The sequence below is a fragment of the Rhamphochromis longiceps genome, linkage group LG14 (assembly GCF_057381845.1).
Source record: "Rhamphochromis longiceps isolate RC_006_pf linkage group LG14, R_longiceps_female_GT1.1, whole genome shotgun sequence".
Classification (NCBI taxonomy): domain Eukaryota; kingdom Metazoa; phylum Chordata; class Actinopteri; order Cichliformes; family Cichlidae; genus Rhamphochromis; species Rhamphochromis longiceps.
The window spans coordinates 19,432,838-19,449,054 of NC_140570.1; the positions used below are offsets into that span (position 1 = coordinate 19,432,838).

At 38.6% G+C, this 16,217-nt stretch overlaps 1 protein-coding gene across 2 annotated transcripts; it reads right to left on the minus strand.

The window, feature by feature from the left end:
• Positions 1-5,845: 5,845 nt before the first annotated feature.
• Positions 5,846-15,055, minus strand: LOC146653942 (uncharacterized). 2 transcript variants are annotated; one of them, XM_085380173.1, is made up of 8 exons: positions 14,953-15,055; positions 12,124-12,152; positions 11,389-11,459; positions 10,160-10,453; positions 9,638-9,934; positions 8,455-8,562; positions 8,302-8,345; positions 5,846-8,114 (listed from the first exon to the last, which is right to left on the minus strand). In XM_085380173.1, exons 1-7 carry the CDS (start codon positions 14,956-14,958, stop codon positions 8,302-8,304), a joined length of 849 nt encoding a protein of 282 aa, XP_085236299.1. In that variant the 5' UTR covers positions 14,959-15,055; the 3' UTR covers positions 5,846-8,114. The 2 variants fall into 2 exon arrangements, with proteins under 2 accessions (XP_085236299.1, XP_085236298.1); XM_085380172.1 differs by having other exon boundaries at positions 5,849-8,114; positions 8,306-8,345; positions 14,953-15,054.
• Positions 15,056-16,217: the final 1,162 nt, after the last annotated feature.

Consider the following 16,217-nt stretch of genomic DNA (forward strand, 5'->3'; position numbering starts at 1 on the left):
TCTGTACACCATGTCCCTCCTCAAATCCCTCAACATGTCTGGGATGTAGAGATAAATTTAAGATTAGGTTGCTGCAGGGACCCTTTGGTGTCAAGTATCCCCTGCTTGCAGAGCATTTTTCTTCGCATCTTTCTTCACTTTCAGTTGCTAATTATGTCCCCTTTAGCCCATGTAACACAAAAGCATACTTTTTTAAAACGGTAAAAGACAGCTTTCTCCCTCCTTAACTTATCACTAAGCAGTAAAAGTTAATTGCATAGTAGCTATAGAACACTGCCATCAACTGTGTTGCCTTCATATAGATTCTTGCTCCCAGAAGAGATGAAACTTCACCCAGCAACAGAAAGGGGAAAACACTTGCTGTGAAAAGAGGGTGAAGGGGGGTATGACTGAAGAAAATATGTTGTTGGCAGAGCACAGCTTAGTCAATATTATGCAGCAACAGCTACTGCCATGGTGCCATGATGAAGTGATGGCATACATCCATGCACTTCACACGCACAAAAACACACACCAAACAGCAATCATCTATGTAAAACTATAACCGACATATTAGGATTTCCCTATAAGTAAATTCGGCTCATCTACTAGCTTCTGGTCAACTGATTTGATAAAAAAAATACTAGCTCTATTTTTTTGTTTTTGTTTTTGTTTGAGGGTTGTTGTTTTTTTTTTGGGGGGGGGGGGGGGGGTTAAATTTTTCATAATTAAAGACTGGTTAAAAAGTTGAGTATGGAATGCGGTACATTTCTTACCCTCATTGGCTGCCATCTTGGCTATGTAGCTAGTTCATCATTTCAACTTGATAAGGTACCAAGAACAAAACAATAACACACATTTTTCAGGTTGTGCTAGTTTTCGTTTTACTCATATTAATAAAGGCAAGAACAAGCCAATACTCAATACACAGCTTATGGCTGCGCAGTTGTTGTATGCACTACAGAGCAATCCACAACACACATTACTAATACTTCTGGTAGTCTTTGATGTTCAGCTTTTGCAGAAACATGAAGCTGCCAAGTATCTGCAGCCAACTGGGCATCCCACCAGCCATTCCTTGATACTAGTTGCTCACTGGTCTCTCACACTATCTCCCCTCATAGAGTCTTCCCACAAGAGTGATCACTTGTCTGAGTGTTTCAGGCCGCAAACCAGTGTCTACTCCACACCTACCCTAGACAGATAGATGGCTACATAGATAGATAGGTAATATAGTCTTCTCTCTATATGTTTGCATGCATGAGTGTGCGAATGTAAAGGTCAAATCTTAAGCAGTACTATAAATATTCAAAGGAGATGTGACTCTAGTCAATGTCTGCTCAAATTTCGCTTATGCACACACACACACACTCACACACTCACACACGCTCATACATATACACACACATGCACACTGCTTTAGATATTGGGTTATTGCCTAGTTAAAAAAGCCCTTGCCAAGAGCTCCATTGGTGGATCATCATTACAGAGGGGTGTTAATAGTTCTATTGAGCTAGAAGCCAACTATTTCTCAAAATACTTCACGTTCTTTCAAATCTCTGATGATAACTAATGGCTCAACCAAACCAGGCCCACACATTTGCACCAGCAATGCTTTTATCCTCCGACTAAGAAATATCTTCATTAATGCACACTCAAATAGCCCGTACTGGATTCCAGCAGTTTCAGAAACCTGCCACTAGAATTTTCAAAATGCAGAATGAGATTCTTTACTCACAAATATGGACAAAAAAAATATGGACATTCTCATTTAATGAAACACTAAAAAAAAGTTTTTCAGTTTACGAATTTGGCTTAAAAGTGACAGATTGTTGTCCGGGTCACAATTTTCCTCATCTATTTCTCTATCTCCTCCTTGCTTTCTCCTTTTATGTTAGTGTTATTTTCCCTCTCTCAGGCACCAGCCCATGGGTCACAAAGCACAGAGGTGATAAATGCTTCCAGGTCACCTCTCCTGTCTCTGGAGGTCAGAGAGAGAGGGTTTCTGCAGTGACAGCAACATGATCAGTCAGCCTCAGCACCAGAGCTGAACCTCCTGACCTGCTTGGTCCCTCACTGCGACCGCTCCAACAGCCTCGTTATGTTTCTTCTCTGAGCACCATCTACAAAACATATCTAACTTAGGGTTCTCGATGTGGAGCCCATTTCCCTCAGTGGCTCTCAGTAAGGTTGTGTGCAGGCAGCACTGAATGAAAAAGAAACTGCCGTATATTTCCTGTAGCTAGTGTAAAGAAATACAACAGTTGTATCACTATTTATTAAAAAACAATAAACTCCTACAGAAATTACACCGAAATCACAATCATTTGACATTTCCAGTTCCCCAAAACATTTCTATGTGGTTTAAAATGTGAATAAAAACAGACTGATCTGTTGATGATGCAAATCTCATAGACCCATATTTTATTCAGAACAGAAACACAGAAAACATATCTATTGTTCACATGAGAAAATGTATCATTTTAAGAAGTAATCCCTTTGAGTTGGATGGAACAACAAGCATCAGAAACATTGGAACAAGGCCATGTTTTTCACTGTGTAGCAATAGTCTGTAAAGATCTGGGAAATGAGGAGACCAGCTGATGGACTTTTGACAGAGGACTGTTGTCCCACTCCTGTCTGACTTAGGATTCTAGCAGCTCAACAGTCCTGGATCTACTTATCTCATGTTTGCTTCATGATGCGTCAGATGTTTTTAGTTGGTGGTTTCAGTTTCGTGTGGCTTGTTGAAATATGCAAGGCCTTCCCTTAAAAGGATGTTGTGTGGATGTCAGTATATGTTGCTCTTAAACCTGTATATACCTTTCAGCATTGATGGTGCCTTTCCAGATATGCCAGCTGCTAATTCTATAGGCACTAATGCACCACTGTACCATCAGAGGTGCAGGCGTTTGGACTGTTAACAAACTGGATGGTGCCTCCTCCCTTTAGTTTCCATGTGTTCCAAAAAGAATTTCAGATTTCATTCATCTGACCACAGAACAGTTTTCTACCTTGCCTTAGTCCATTTGAAATTAGCAGAGACGTGGACTGACAGCCTAACCTCAAGAAATGAACAGATTGCCGAACCTCTACCCATGTTGAAAACCTGCCTCTCTAAGATGCTCTTTTTATACCCAATCACGTTAATGACTTGTTGACCATTAACCCGATCAGTTGTGAGATGTTCCTCCAGCTGTTTCTTTTTAGTACCGCTTACCTTTCCAGCCTTGTGTTACTCCAGTTCCAACTATTTTTGTTGAGGTTTGTTATTGGCATCAAATTCAAAATGAGCTCATATTTTTATGAACGTGAAGTGTCATTTTAAACCTTTGAAATGTTTTCCATCTTCTATTGGAACTGGGGTTTAAATTGGCAAGTAAAAATATAAACTAAAAGTAACACTTGTAAACATAAGACAGAAGACCTAAACAGACCACAGACTGAGTGACTAACTAGTAGGTCCTTTATAGGCATGATGGGAAATGAGAGCCATTGGTACAGCCTACAGCCTCAAATGTATGTCGGCTTGTTTATTTAAAAAGCCGACACCAAAAAAAGTGCAAGGCTAGAATGAAACAGCTGGTCTTTTAGTAAAGGGACAGACATTAAGTCACCAACTTATTAGTGTTTTGTGACAGTTTATTTACATCAGCAATATCTGCAAACATACAAACATTTTCTTGTCCAATCAGAATACTCGATTTGTGGTATTACTTGACAATACCTACAAATTGCTGTAGTATTTTGGGCACATTTATGAGCACATTACGATTACTGATACTCCAATGCAATTCTAAAGTACATTTTAAAAGTACAGTTTTGAGCTGAGTTAAGCTGTCTACATTATTCTACGTTGTTTGCCTTGCTACACTGCACTCTCTGTGTATTTAGCAAACATTACCAATCCTCCTCAAGCTGATCAGCTCCCCTCTCCTGCTGTGAATTGATGCCTTTGTGCTCCAGCTCCCTCCACTAAAACTAATCTAGTTGACTTTCATAACTAGTATAATCTGATTATAAGTCCCACACAGAACAATGTGGCAGAGGTCACAAACCACTTGCTGAGAAATGCCACAGGCCTGTGTTCTGACTGAGAGCATTCTCCATTAAGCAGTAGATTACACGCTCTGCTGCGTCACTGGAAAAACACAAAAGTCTGCTTAGATTCTTTATGATGATCATAACTCCTCTCTTTGCCCTGACTCCTAATGTGTCTATAAAGACTTGTGCTTTATAAACAAAGGGAAAACTGGATAGTTTTGCTTTCCTTGTAGGCTAGCGTGTAGTACTATTAAGTGGTTTTTGTTCATTAAACAGAACAATGGAGAAGGGAATAAACTTTTTCCTATATACACCAAGACATTTTGTTTTCTAATTGTTGTCTATTCGGTGGTTAGTTTTACCATAAAATAGTAATTTCACTTCATGCTGAACTTAAGTACCTCATATTCTTTTTCAGTACTTCAGATTGACTAATGTTTATGTTTAAACCAACTCTGACATGTGGTGTGTTTCTCTTACAATCACCAGAGAAGAAGGTCCTCCCTGGTTTGTTTGGGTTAGGCAGCAGAGGAATGAGAGGAGGGAGGACAGAGATGGGGCGGAGTGGGAGGTGAGGAGATGATGACAGGGGAAAGGGGGTGTGAGTGAGCGGGGACAATGCTCTGAATTTTAAAAAGGGGAAAAGAAAAACATGGGTGAGAAAGGGAGTGGAGGCTTGGCGAAGAGAAAGGAGAAAGGGTTGGTAAAGGAAAGAGAAGAGAAAGGTGGTAGTAGGAGAGAATGGGACAAGTGGGAGGGGGTGAGATGGCAGAGGAAAGGATGTTTCTGGGAGGATGGGAGTAGAAGAGGAAAGACTGGAGAAAGGGAAGAGTTGAGTCTTTGCAAAGAGTGAATAAAAAATGAAGGAATGGAAGGAAAAAATTGGGAAAGTTAGTGGGGAGAAAATGGAAAACAGGAGGAGGAAGGCACGGACCTTGGGGTTACATTCCTGAAGTGCAACGAGCCTGGTGCTGCTCTGCTGCGCAATGTAAACACAGGGCAGAGACGTGGACTGACAGCCTGTCACAGTGACTCATGATGAGAGAGAGAAAATCTGCTTCTGGAGAAATGAGAACGATAATGGGAGCAATAAAATGTAAAAAATACTGCCTGCCACAAAATTGGCCAACAGAAGATTGGTCAAAAATGTTGGCTGGTATGATGAGTCTCAATTTCTGCTGCAACCGTTGGATGGCAGAGTCTGAAACTGTTATAAACAAAATGAAAGCATGGATCCATCCTGCCGTGTACAAACAAAGTGCTGTAATGTTGTGAAGGATAATTTCTTGGCACACTTTGGGCCTGTTAGTACCAACTGAGAATCACTGCTGACCTTCTGTATATATGTGCGAACACAGCGTACCCATCTCCTGACGTCTGCTCCAGCAGGAGAAAATGCACTCACAAAGCTGAATCATCTCAAACTGGTTTCTTTAAGATGACAGTGAGATCACTCTACTCAAATGACTTCAATAGTCAATAGATCACAATCAAATAGAGCATCTTCCAGGCAGTGTGATGATAGATTCACATCATAGATAGCATCTGATAAAGCTACAGAAGCTGTGTGATGCTACCATGTCATAACAGACCAAAAATCTCAGAGGAATGTTTGGAGCACTTTGCTGAAACTTTGCCATCAAAAATTAAGGAATTCCTGAGGGCTCAAGGGGGTCCAATGTGGTACTAGCAAGGTGTAACTTATAAAATGGCCACTAAGTATATAGTACTGTGTAAAGGTTTTAGGCAGGTGAGAAAAAATGATGCAAACAAAGAATGCTTTTAAAACGGCAGTATTAATCATTTATTTTCATCAATCAACAAAATGAAGTGAATGAACCAAAGTGAAATCTAAATTAAATCAGTATTTGGTATGACCAGCATCCATTCTTCTAGGTACACTTGCACACAGTTTTTGAAGAAACTCGGCTGGTGGTTGTTTCAAGCATCTTGGAGAACTAACCACTGATCTTCTGTGGATGTAGGCTTCCTCACATCCTTCTGTCTCTTCATGTAATCCCAGACACACTCGATGATGTGGGGGGCACACGATCACTTCCATTACTTCCTGTTCTTCTTCATGCTGAAGATAGTTCTTAATGACTTTGGCTGTATGATTGGGGTTGTCGTCCTGCTGCAGAATAAATTTGGGGCCAATAAACAATCATTTATATTTCTGAAAGTGTTCTTTGTTTGCAGCGTTTTCTCCCTCCTGCACCTGCCAAAAAGTTTTGCACAGCGCTGTAGGTACAAACTTGGTGTATATACAAAAAGACAGTTCAGTGTGACGTGTACACCATATTCACTTGCATCTCCTCTCTCAAAGACTTAATAGTGAGGGAATTACCCTATTTATGGCATGTCCAGTCTACTCTACAACACCTTTCTTGTACTGGGAAGGAAAGTGCAGACACTGATATAATTACACATTAAACACTGTTTCCTTCTTAGGCAGAAGGAAGTTAACTTTGTTTCACAGGCTATCTTAAGACAAGTGTGCTTGGGATCATGAGGTATTTCAGTAACATCCAAATGCACTTGTACACATAAACCTGAAAAAACAATCATATACGTGAGCAAGAGTCAGCTCAATTTTGTGGTGCTCGTACTACATCTAGTGGCAGTTTGACTACATTGCAGCTGAAGGTGAACTTGGAGGTTTAAAGCTGCGTGTGGTGTAGTGAAGTGCGAGTGTAACTCTTCCCACAACTTCAGTTAAATTACATAACTTTTATTGGTTGAAAAGGGACACAGACAGAATTTGAAACTCTAAAAACAAAAAGAAAAGATAAATTAGGCACCGAACAAGAGTGTTTCAAGCAAATTTAGGAAATGAAAACACCCTTTAGAGAATTTTTGGTAATTCCAGGGAATGGGGAATAACAGACAGGCTCCTCTTACCAAAAACTGTAAATAGCACAAACATTTTACCGATAAATATCTTCAAGGAAGTAAAAGTTAGACTGAAATAAATATTATGCTTAATAGCATACAAAAGGTTACATGTGATAACCTGAGAACAGTCACCTGAGAAAATGTCAGAATTGTGGAGAAGACCGCAATATCCCCCATTAGGGAACGTTTAACGGCCATTTAAATAAAATACAGAAAAAACACATTTCCCTTGTATTGAACATTGCACCTTACAAGGAAATCTGAAAATACTGGAACTTACTGCACAATACACAAAATTTGCTTAAAATTACAAGTTAATCTGCACAAAATGTTCTGAATTCCAGCTTTTCTTCATCCACATTTTTTCCAGTACATGTCAGTTATTATTTCTGACCCCAATGTAGTACTATTCTATTAAAAAATAAACAAAAACAAAAAAAATCAACACTAAGATGACTGAACTTTTCTTTTTTGTTTATTAAAATAAAAAAAATATATAGTATTTACACTGTTGTTTAAAAATCTAGGGAAAAAAACATTAAAAATTGGCTACAGAAGAAATGTACAGGAGGGGATTTTAAAGTGCAGCAATGACAGTATTTTCTTTTTTTTAAATGACTCATAGTCCACAAGTGACCATTGTAGCGAGTGTGCCAGGTTCTTCCCGCAGTGGTTGGTGTAACAACAAAGTACACATATACATAGTATACAAATACAAACATACATATGTATAATTCTTCTAACTTCTTGTTTTTCGTCTATCGTCACACGGCGTCAGGAGGTATTTCTGTCACAGTTTTCCAGTATTCAACAACAACCTAACCGCACACCGCTGATAAAGTCTGTTTTTTTGCTTTTACATAGTGAAGTCAGCCATTCTCACTTTACTGACGCACTTTGCTTCACCAGTAAAAGAACAAGATATGATACTTCCTCAAACGCTAAAAGTCACAAGTGTTGAGTGTGAAATGTTAATAGCATGTAGTTCCTGGTGATGGGTCACTCACTCTTGGCGAGGCCTGGTGAGGTTATTCCTATTTTGCGTGGAACCAGCTGATCACAGTGTGTAATTGACACAGAGGAGACGATATCTGTCCCTCTAGATCCTTGAACGTGGGTTTAATGTTGTCCTTCACTGGTTCACCCCTCAAGCAGCTTCTTTTTCTCCATTTTTTTCACAAAGTGATATTTCCACCCTGGATTAAATAAAACACAGAAGGAAATAATTAGGCAGAAGGAAAAAACAAGGAAAGCGAAAGCACTATCTGTTCTAATCTACAAGCAGAAATCAAAAGTACAATTTTGATTTCTATGAAAAGTTACACAGATTACTGTGTAATCAAAGTATTATGACTACACTATTATAGACAATTAAACACTTACTTACGCCTCATTTGTATTTACTCTCTCTAGCCTCATACTGCCTCCTGAAAAACAACACAGAGCCTGCCATGAGTTTCTGCACATTTTGAGTTATTCATTCTCTTATTTTCATGTCCCTGCAGTTTTACACATGTGTGCAATTTCTGTGCTCACCTGTCCGTCTTCTCCAGCACAAAACACCTGCAATCATGACCACCACCACCAGTATACAAATGGCTGTCATAATTACTATATCAGTGCTGCGTTGATCCTGATGAGCACCTATCAATGAGAACAAATGTATCAGAATCAAGATTATTACAAAGAACCCCACATGACAAGTATTATGAAATACAGAAAAAAAGAGTTATTATATTTAATTACCCTGAAGAACTAAAACAAAAAAGTGAACTGAACTAAAAACAAGGCATGTCTGCCTTTTCTTTTCCATGCTGGGGAACTTAAAGGTCAACTTAAACTATTTCATGAAAATGAACTGCCGAATGTTTTAACTGAATCGTTTTCCTTAAATCTGAATTAAACTGAATTCATTTCACAGAACTAACATAAGTACAAACCCCACTGTATGATTAAACTGTATGATTCTTGATTCAGGAAAACGTTTATAGCACACTCTTAGCATATGCAGAAAAGACTCGTTAATCTTTCTTTTTACATTGGGCACAGCAGTAATACTACACTACTACTGCTGTCAGTGCTGATATTGTGATGTTATCAACCCAGCAACCACAATGTATTCACAGTGTCACAGCTTCACTATTTTAACATGAAGGTAAATTAAAAACCACCAAGCAACTGATCAGAAAAGAAAAGGGAACAATCATTATAATTTAATATGTCAAAACATGACATATAGTAAAACTGCAAAGCTCTAAAAAACCTGGAACTTCCCCCACGCACCCACTCTGTTGTTGTATTAATAAACATATAGTAGGCTCAAACAAATTTTACATTTCCATAATACCTCAGTTTAAGAATAAATACAGCACGTAATTTTTATCACGTCAGTCTCAGCAGTAATTTGAGTTTGATTCTGCAGGAAATGCTTTGCTATTCAGTCACTTTCATTCGTCTTGCTGAAAAATGTAATCTAGTAGCCTCACATAAGTTTTAAAAATCTCAAAAATCACAAAAACTCAACCTAAACTGTTCTGTGTCAGCCACACAAATGCTGACAGAATAAGAGGATGTTGCTATGAAATAAAACAATAAAGGGGATATATGCCAAGAGATTTCCACTGGCTTTCAAACTTCCCAAAACTTGTCCAGTAGCTAATTGTGGGAACTACTTTGATAAAGAAATAATTGTCTTTTCTAAGATGAACAGGCTACTCACAGACTGAGAACTCATCCGAAGTGACGTCACCCACGGAGCAGCTGAACTTTATCTCCCCGTTCGAGCAGTTATAACTCACAGCGGTGGTAATGTTATACAGAAATGTACTTGGATTTGGGGAAGAGACAGACTTCACATGTTGCCATATCTGCCTGATGGTCTCATTAGTGCTGGTAACTATAGCCTGAACTATCATGCTGGATTCTGGGTATCCATTATTTGATGTACACGTTGTCTGGCAATTCTGGGTTTCCTCGCTGCAGACTGGAGGACTGAATAAAGGCCTGCTGTACTTTGCTAGAAGAAAGACACAAGGAAAGTGATATCAGCCTGGTGTTTCCAACATGTACAAAGGGACTGGCGTATATATGAATATAAACAAAGAAAACAGCTGTTTTCTTTGTTTATATTTATATTACATGCACATACTTTACACTATTGTAACGCTTCATCTTAAAGGTCTATTCACACTGACAGTCATATAAAAATGAACTTCATGAGATGAATTGAAGACATAAATACCTGTGACACTGAGGGTTATTGAGTCTTCATTAATATGCTGCTCGTCTTTGTACCGAATGTGACATTTGTATTCCCCACTGTGTGAGACCTTTAGGTTATCCATGAACACAGATGAAGTGTTGCGATCAAACTTTGTGTTGTTCCACGTTGCTGGTACTTTTTTAGATTCATAATAACCATTAACAAAGACGTTGTCTCTTTGGAGGTAAAGTAAGTCAATGTTCTTTACTGATTTACCAGAGCAGTGAAAAGTCACATTTCCACCGACCTCCCCTTTGAGAATAGCAGCACCTCCTGTTAAAAAAAAACAAAAAACACAAAAACAAAAAAGGAACAGGGATGAAGTTTTAGGGCATATATCTTTTATTAAAGAAAATATCTAAAGGGAGAAATGAATGCAAACAGTTTCTATTTTAGGGCAGACATGTGTTTCCATGCGGTTTTGTTTAAGCTCCTGCAGAGTTCCGCTGCATGACGCGGTAGGCTAATTTCACTTCTTCATAAGCCCCTTTGTCTTTCCTTTTTGTGCAGAATACACGGAGAGAACTTTTTTGTTTTTCCTGTTTTGAAGTGTGAGTGTTTTTGACTGATTATCTACCAACTCGTAAGAAAACATCTCTGGCTTTAGCTTCCAGATATTCAGATTTTTCTACTAATTGCATTTTCCAGCAGTTCTGGGCTGGACTGGTAGCTGGAAACTGAACAGGGGGCATTAAAGGGACTAAGACAGGAAAGCTATAATATTCTGAAGGAAGACATAGAAAATAGTTTGGAAAATGGGGTTCCTTGCTTTCTTGGTGAGAGTCAGATGAGAAGAAATAGTCAACACTCGTGTTTATACACTAAATTTGAAGCTAAACCCAAAAACCCATTAGCTTAGCTTGTGTTAGCATAGGGTGCTGCTGTAATGGCTGGTCCAGTCATGTGGATGGCAGCTTCCTATTCATTACAAAGATGTGCGAATAGCATTGATCTACATATTCACCTTTTACAAAGAAAGGAAATCTCCTAAAAAGTTTAACTTCTTCATAAGACCACTCCATCAAACTAAGAAAAAATTAAAGTTATGTAAATCTGAGTTGGGGGAGCACACGTTTTGCTTTCTTTCCTTAGCTAGTGATGTGCAACCAAGCATAATACTGTCATATCACACATTCTTATTCATGTAATAAACAACTGGTTTCTATGTTTAACCACAATGAACGAGTGCTGCTGGCAGAACTGCTCACCTGTGACAGTGAAGGGCCAAGTCAGTGTCAGAACAAGAGATAGCAGCAGATCAAGGGAAAACCTTTGAGTTCTAGGAACACAGAAAATGGTGAATCATTAAAGTGGCACGCGGAGATAAAGAATCACACACACTTTTTTTTGCATCAGTGCCTAAAGATGGCTGAGATAGCTGACAGTAACAACAACCAGGAAATAACTGAGACAGTTCAGTAAACAACATCTGTGGCCAAGCAATGATCGTAAAACACAGATAATGAACTTGGGCCAGATTTGCTCTCTTCTGTCACCAACTTCTTGAAGCTAAAATGATCACTTCTCTTTTCAGTTCAAGTAACAACACAAGCGCACACATGAGATCAGTGGGAAGGCTACAAACTCATGTCTGGATCCATAAGCTTTCACATTAACCTTACGCTGATGCCCATAACTAGCTAATATAAATAATTAATAATATAATATTTAAGTAACAGGAGATATATAGGAGGAAACTGCTTTTAAAATTAGAACACCAGAAAATTACATTCCAAAATTTACTTCCTAGTAATCCTTTTGGGCCTTACTTACTGTAAGTCTTACAAGTCCAGTCACAACAGTGGCACATGGATATGTATCAGAGCAACAGTTAATAACAGGAACATGTGACTGGGTGTTAAAATATCAAAAGTGCCCTAACCACACGCTGCCTTGTGCTGAAATCATGATAGGAATGAATAGAAAATCGGAGCATTACTTACAGGAAATGATACCGGCTCCAGGTGGACGCCTGTTAGAAAGACAAACTGGTTAATCACTGAAATGAAATGTAGTGTGAGATGCCATCAAGTGGCACATGTACACCTGAACACTCAAAAATAACTTGCATGCAGTGATTTCTCACCATTTACATTTGTCAGGAGAATGATAGTTTTGTCTTAAAATATCATTAATGCTACACAAGGGCGATATCAAACACCCAGTCCCGAAACCCACCCAATCCTACCCTTTCAGTGAACTAGAATCTTATTTGAAACATTTGACTGGCTCTTTACAGTCATGTTTTGGGGGAAAACAGGCTGTCTCATCCTGAAAGAACACACCCAAATGGTTTTCAGTATACAAGAAGCAAAAGGAAAGTCCCAGTCAGTATAAGAGAGGGCTTGTTCTAAAAGGGTGTATTCCTGTACCTGCTAGGAGAAAACAACATTCTAGTTTTCTTTTACTACGCATTTGGTATCATAGGAACCAAATGCTAACCACATAAGCACATAGCTTATTACATATCCTCCCCTGTCTTATATAAATTTGGAAAAATAAAAAATGAAATATAATAAACAAATAGATCAGTTTGTTTCGTCCAACAAGAAGCACAGACTTTATTTGTTTTTGATGAACTAGTTTCACTTGAAATTGTTTCTAAAACTATTCATGAGGAAGTGATCTTTTTTTTATGTGACTTTGCTGGCAGTGATCAGAAATCTCAGGAAATTCCCACTTGGAAAATCAAATCGGGATTGTTTCAGTTGTAGGATATGGTGTAGTAGGATAAAGCACAAAAAAAAAAAAAAAATCACATATGCTTCTCTCCACATTGTCAGTAAATATCTAAAGTGAAGGTGTTTTAAAGAGGCTGACCAGTGGAAACACCCCTACCCTTCACGAGTGGCCATTTAGCAGCAGTGACTGTCATAAGTTGAAACAAAAACAGAGGGAAATCCCAAAGGTCAAGTAACTGCATGGTGTATTTGGTTTCAGGAATACTGATACAAAATGAACTGTGGAAGTGATACTAATGCAGATGGATTTCTTTTTTTTAAATCAAGGACTCAAATTAAGTGACAATTTTATCCAACTCTGATGTGGCCATTGGGGGAGGGTGGTTACATTTCCCTAATGAGACATGTGAGAGTAAGCTGTGAATAGCATTTTGTTTGATATAATGTTACATAAAATAATTTACAGGTCTTTGATGTTAAAACAACAGGGCACACCTCCAAACTCTAATGCAAATTACAGTACTTACAAGTATATTTAAAAATAGAATTTCTGATTCTGTGTTGCAAATCAATCTGTGAATGTATTTTGTTTTCCTTTTTTCATTATTGTATTTGCAACTTCTGCTTTATCACTACACTGCTGTGCAAACTGAACAGCATTAATCAGCAAGGCTTTGCAGTACATGGGAATTCCCCTGACGTAATGATTGGAGAGAACACTCATTCTGCTGAGCTATTCTCATACACACATACTCTCCTCTAAACCCCTTTTGTCTTACAAATTAAAAACCTCACACCTGGTTCACACAATCAGCTGAATTCATCCAAATGGAGTTTCACGACTCATCTTCTTTTTAGATTTTTTAATCTAAATGATACTAAACAACAAGCCAGACTGTAAAGGATTCTGTGGAGTGCCTCTGTTTGTCTTCTAATGCTGACACTTTCTGCATTTGACCTTTGTTTTTCCCAGAGACAGCCAAAACACAAAAGTTACTTTCTCTTTCCTTTCTCATTCTCTTAATTATTTGGGTTCATGCATGGTGGACACACTGTTTCATACTAAAGTCGTTTTCCTAGAAAGGCTGTACAGTCACACAGACATTCAGTCGTGCTGAAAAAATATCTACATATAACAATTTCGATATATGTATATGAATGTCTATCTGTTTATCTGTGTTAAACGCTCAGGATTTTTTTCTCTGCTTTCTCTTTGAGAGCACATCTATACTAGTCGTTACCATTACCGTCACAATTTATACTCCAGAGCTTAAACACATTTCCTGAGAAGCATTCATCCCTCTATACAGCCATCCATTTTCTTCCGGTTATCCGCATTCATTTAACTATAAAACCCTTCTCGGTTCTTTGCTAGCTTTGCAATAAGCATGCTGTCTGTGCAGCTGGTTACAAAGAGTTGTATTAGCAGTATATTTTTTTTCTGTCCTTGATGCAGTTTCCACTTTACCATGCCATTTTTGTTCTTTTCCATCCATCCAGCTATCCACCTATCTTTCACTTTTCCGGGGGACAGGTCGCGGGGGCAGCAGCCCTAAGAGGACGCCGAGACCTCCCTCTTTCCCCAGCCACCTCCTCCAGTTTATCCGGGGGAACACCGGGGCGTTCCCAGGCCAGCCGAGAGTTTCTGTCCTGGGTCTACCCTTGAGCCCCTCTCGGACGGCTGAACTCCTCACCGTATCTCTAAGGGAGAAGCCACCCTCCTTTCGAAGAAAGCCTATTTTTGCCATTGTATCCGTGATCTCAGTATTAGTTTCAGTTGAACACTTAAAGTTTTAACTTGTATAAGGATTCAGCTCAAGCTACAACCGAACTGTTAATTTGTTCACTGCTCCTGAGGCAAGCTAGAATAAAGCAATGTAAACACCGAGACCCTGACACACATGCCTGCACACTCCGCTTCTCTGTCACTTTCACATAGCCTCGATTGTTTACACAGCAGCTTACATTATTGAGTGACTCACATTATTATTATCATCTAGCATAAGCATGAACGATGATGGTAGCCCGAATCAATTCAAACACTGTTTAAGTATGTGACATTATCAAACTTCAAATGACGCAAACACTCACCATCATGCCGCCGTGCTCTCTGTGTTAAAATGAATCGCTAAATCAATGTAAATTCTTCAACTAGTCTGGTATGCTGAGGGGGCGGGGGGAGGAGGAGCCACATCTCAGTTCCTTTTTCATATGCTAGTAAGAACTGATAGCAGTTGTTACTAGCATAAAGGCTAAAGGCATGATCACTGACTGTTTTGAAAATGTAGTTAACGATAACTAGAAAATCTAAATCAAATCGTTGCCTCTTTCACTTGGCAAAATCAACAAGCCTTATAAAGAATTACACAGCTGTGAAGATTTTGATTGTGTGTGTGTGGGTGTGTGTGTGTCTGTGCGTGCCTGCTTTTTTATGTGGTAATACAATCAGCCTAAAACACTTCCGTATGCATCAATTTCTGGCTCATCTGAACATGTGACAGAAATTCTTCTGAAGAAATCCCAAATAGTTCTCCTGGTAACAGACTGTATAAATGAGAAATAAAGAAACTAAAGAGCAAAGTTAACCTTAGTTTATTAGCCCTTTTAAGGTATTGTTCTGGCATCGACTTTATCTGCTCCACTACATGCCAGGAACATCAGTGCGCTTCAGTCACATTTCACCAAATGTAGGAAAAGGATATTTTCTTTCAGGTTGCACAGTAACACAGACATAAGCAAGCACCCCAGTTTTATTGTTGTAACACAATAAAAAAAATCACATTTTTAAAAAAGGCTTTAGATGAAACACCATGTGATATTCATTATTCATTATGATTTTCATTTTGAATCTTAGCTAACATGTGTAACTTTGTTTGACAGACTACAGTGAATGTTTCATTGTGCCACCTATGTGACTATGTACTTGGAAACCTATGTACTTGACGTTCGCTAAAACTGGTTAACGCACACAAACACAAAGACTGTGGCTTTCTGTGTGGCCAAGTTATGGACTTTCTCTGTGGCTTTTGACGTTTTATTACAGGCAGTGACCTGTGAGTGTACAGTACACGCCCACCTCTGATTTTTCATATCATCTCTTTGACTAACCACAAAGTGTTTCACATTGACATTATGTTTTTTGAATTCTTGCCAACTTTTCTAGAACTTCTTTTGTTTTTCTTGTTAAATAATTACAATGTGTCTGATGACACAATTATTAGTTGATTATTTCCCCATATATGACATTTCCAGGTGGACAATTTTCTCATTTCTAGTGTATTAGAAAGGTTATTGTTTAATTTAACATGTAAATGATAAAGATTTACACACAAAGCATTTCCCTTCAAGTGACCTTT

Bases quoted from the DNA above. Each gene is read 5' to 3' on its own strand.
- LOC146653942 (XM_085380172.1), bottom strand. The intron at 9,935-10,159 runs GTATTTATGTCT...TCTTTCTTCTAG, and splicing joins AATAACCCTCAGTGTCACAG to CAAAGTACAGCAGGCCTTTA. The intron at 8,115-8,305 runs GTAAGTAAGTGT...TATTTAATCCAG, and splicing joins AGAGTAAATACAAATGAGGC to GGTGGAAATATCACTTTGTG.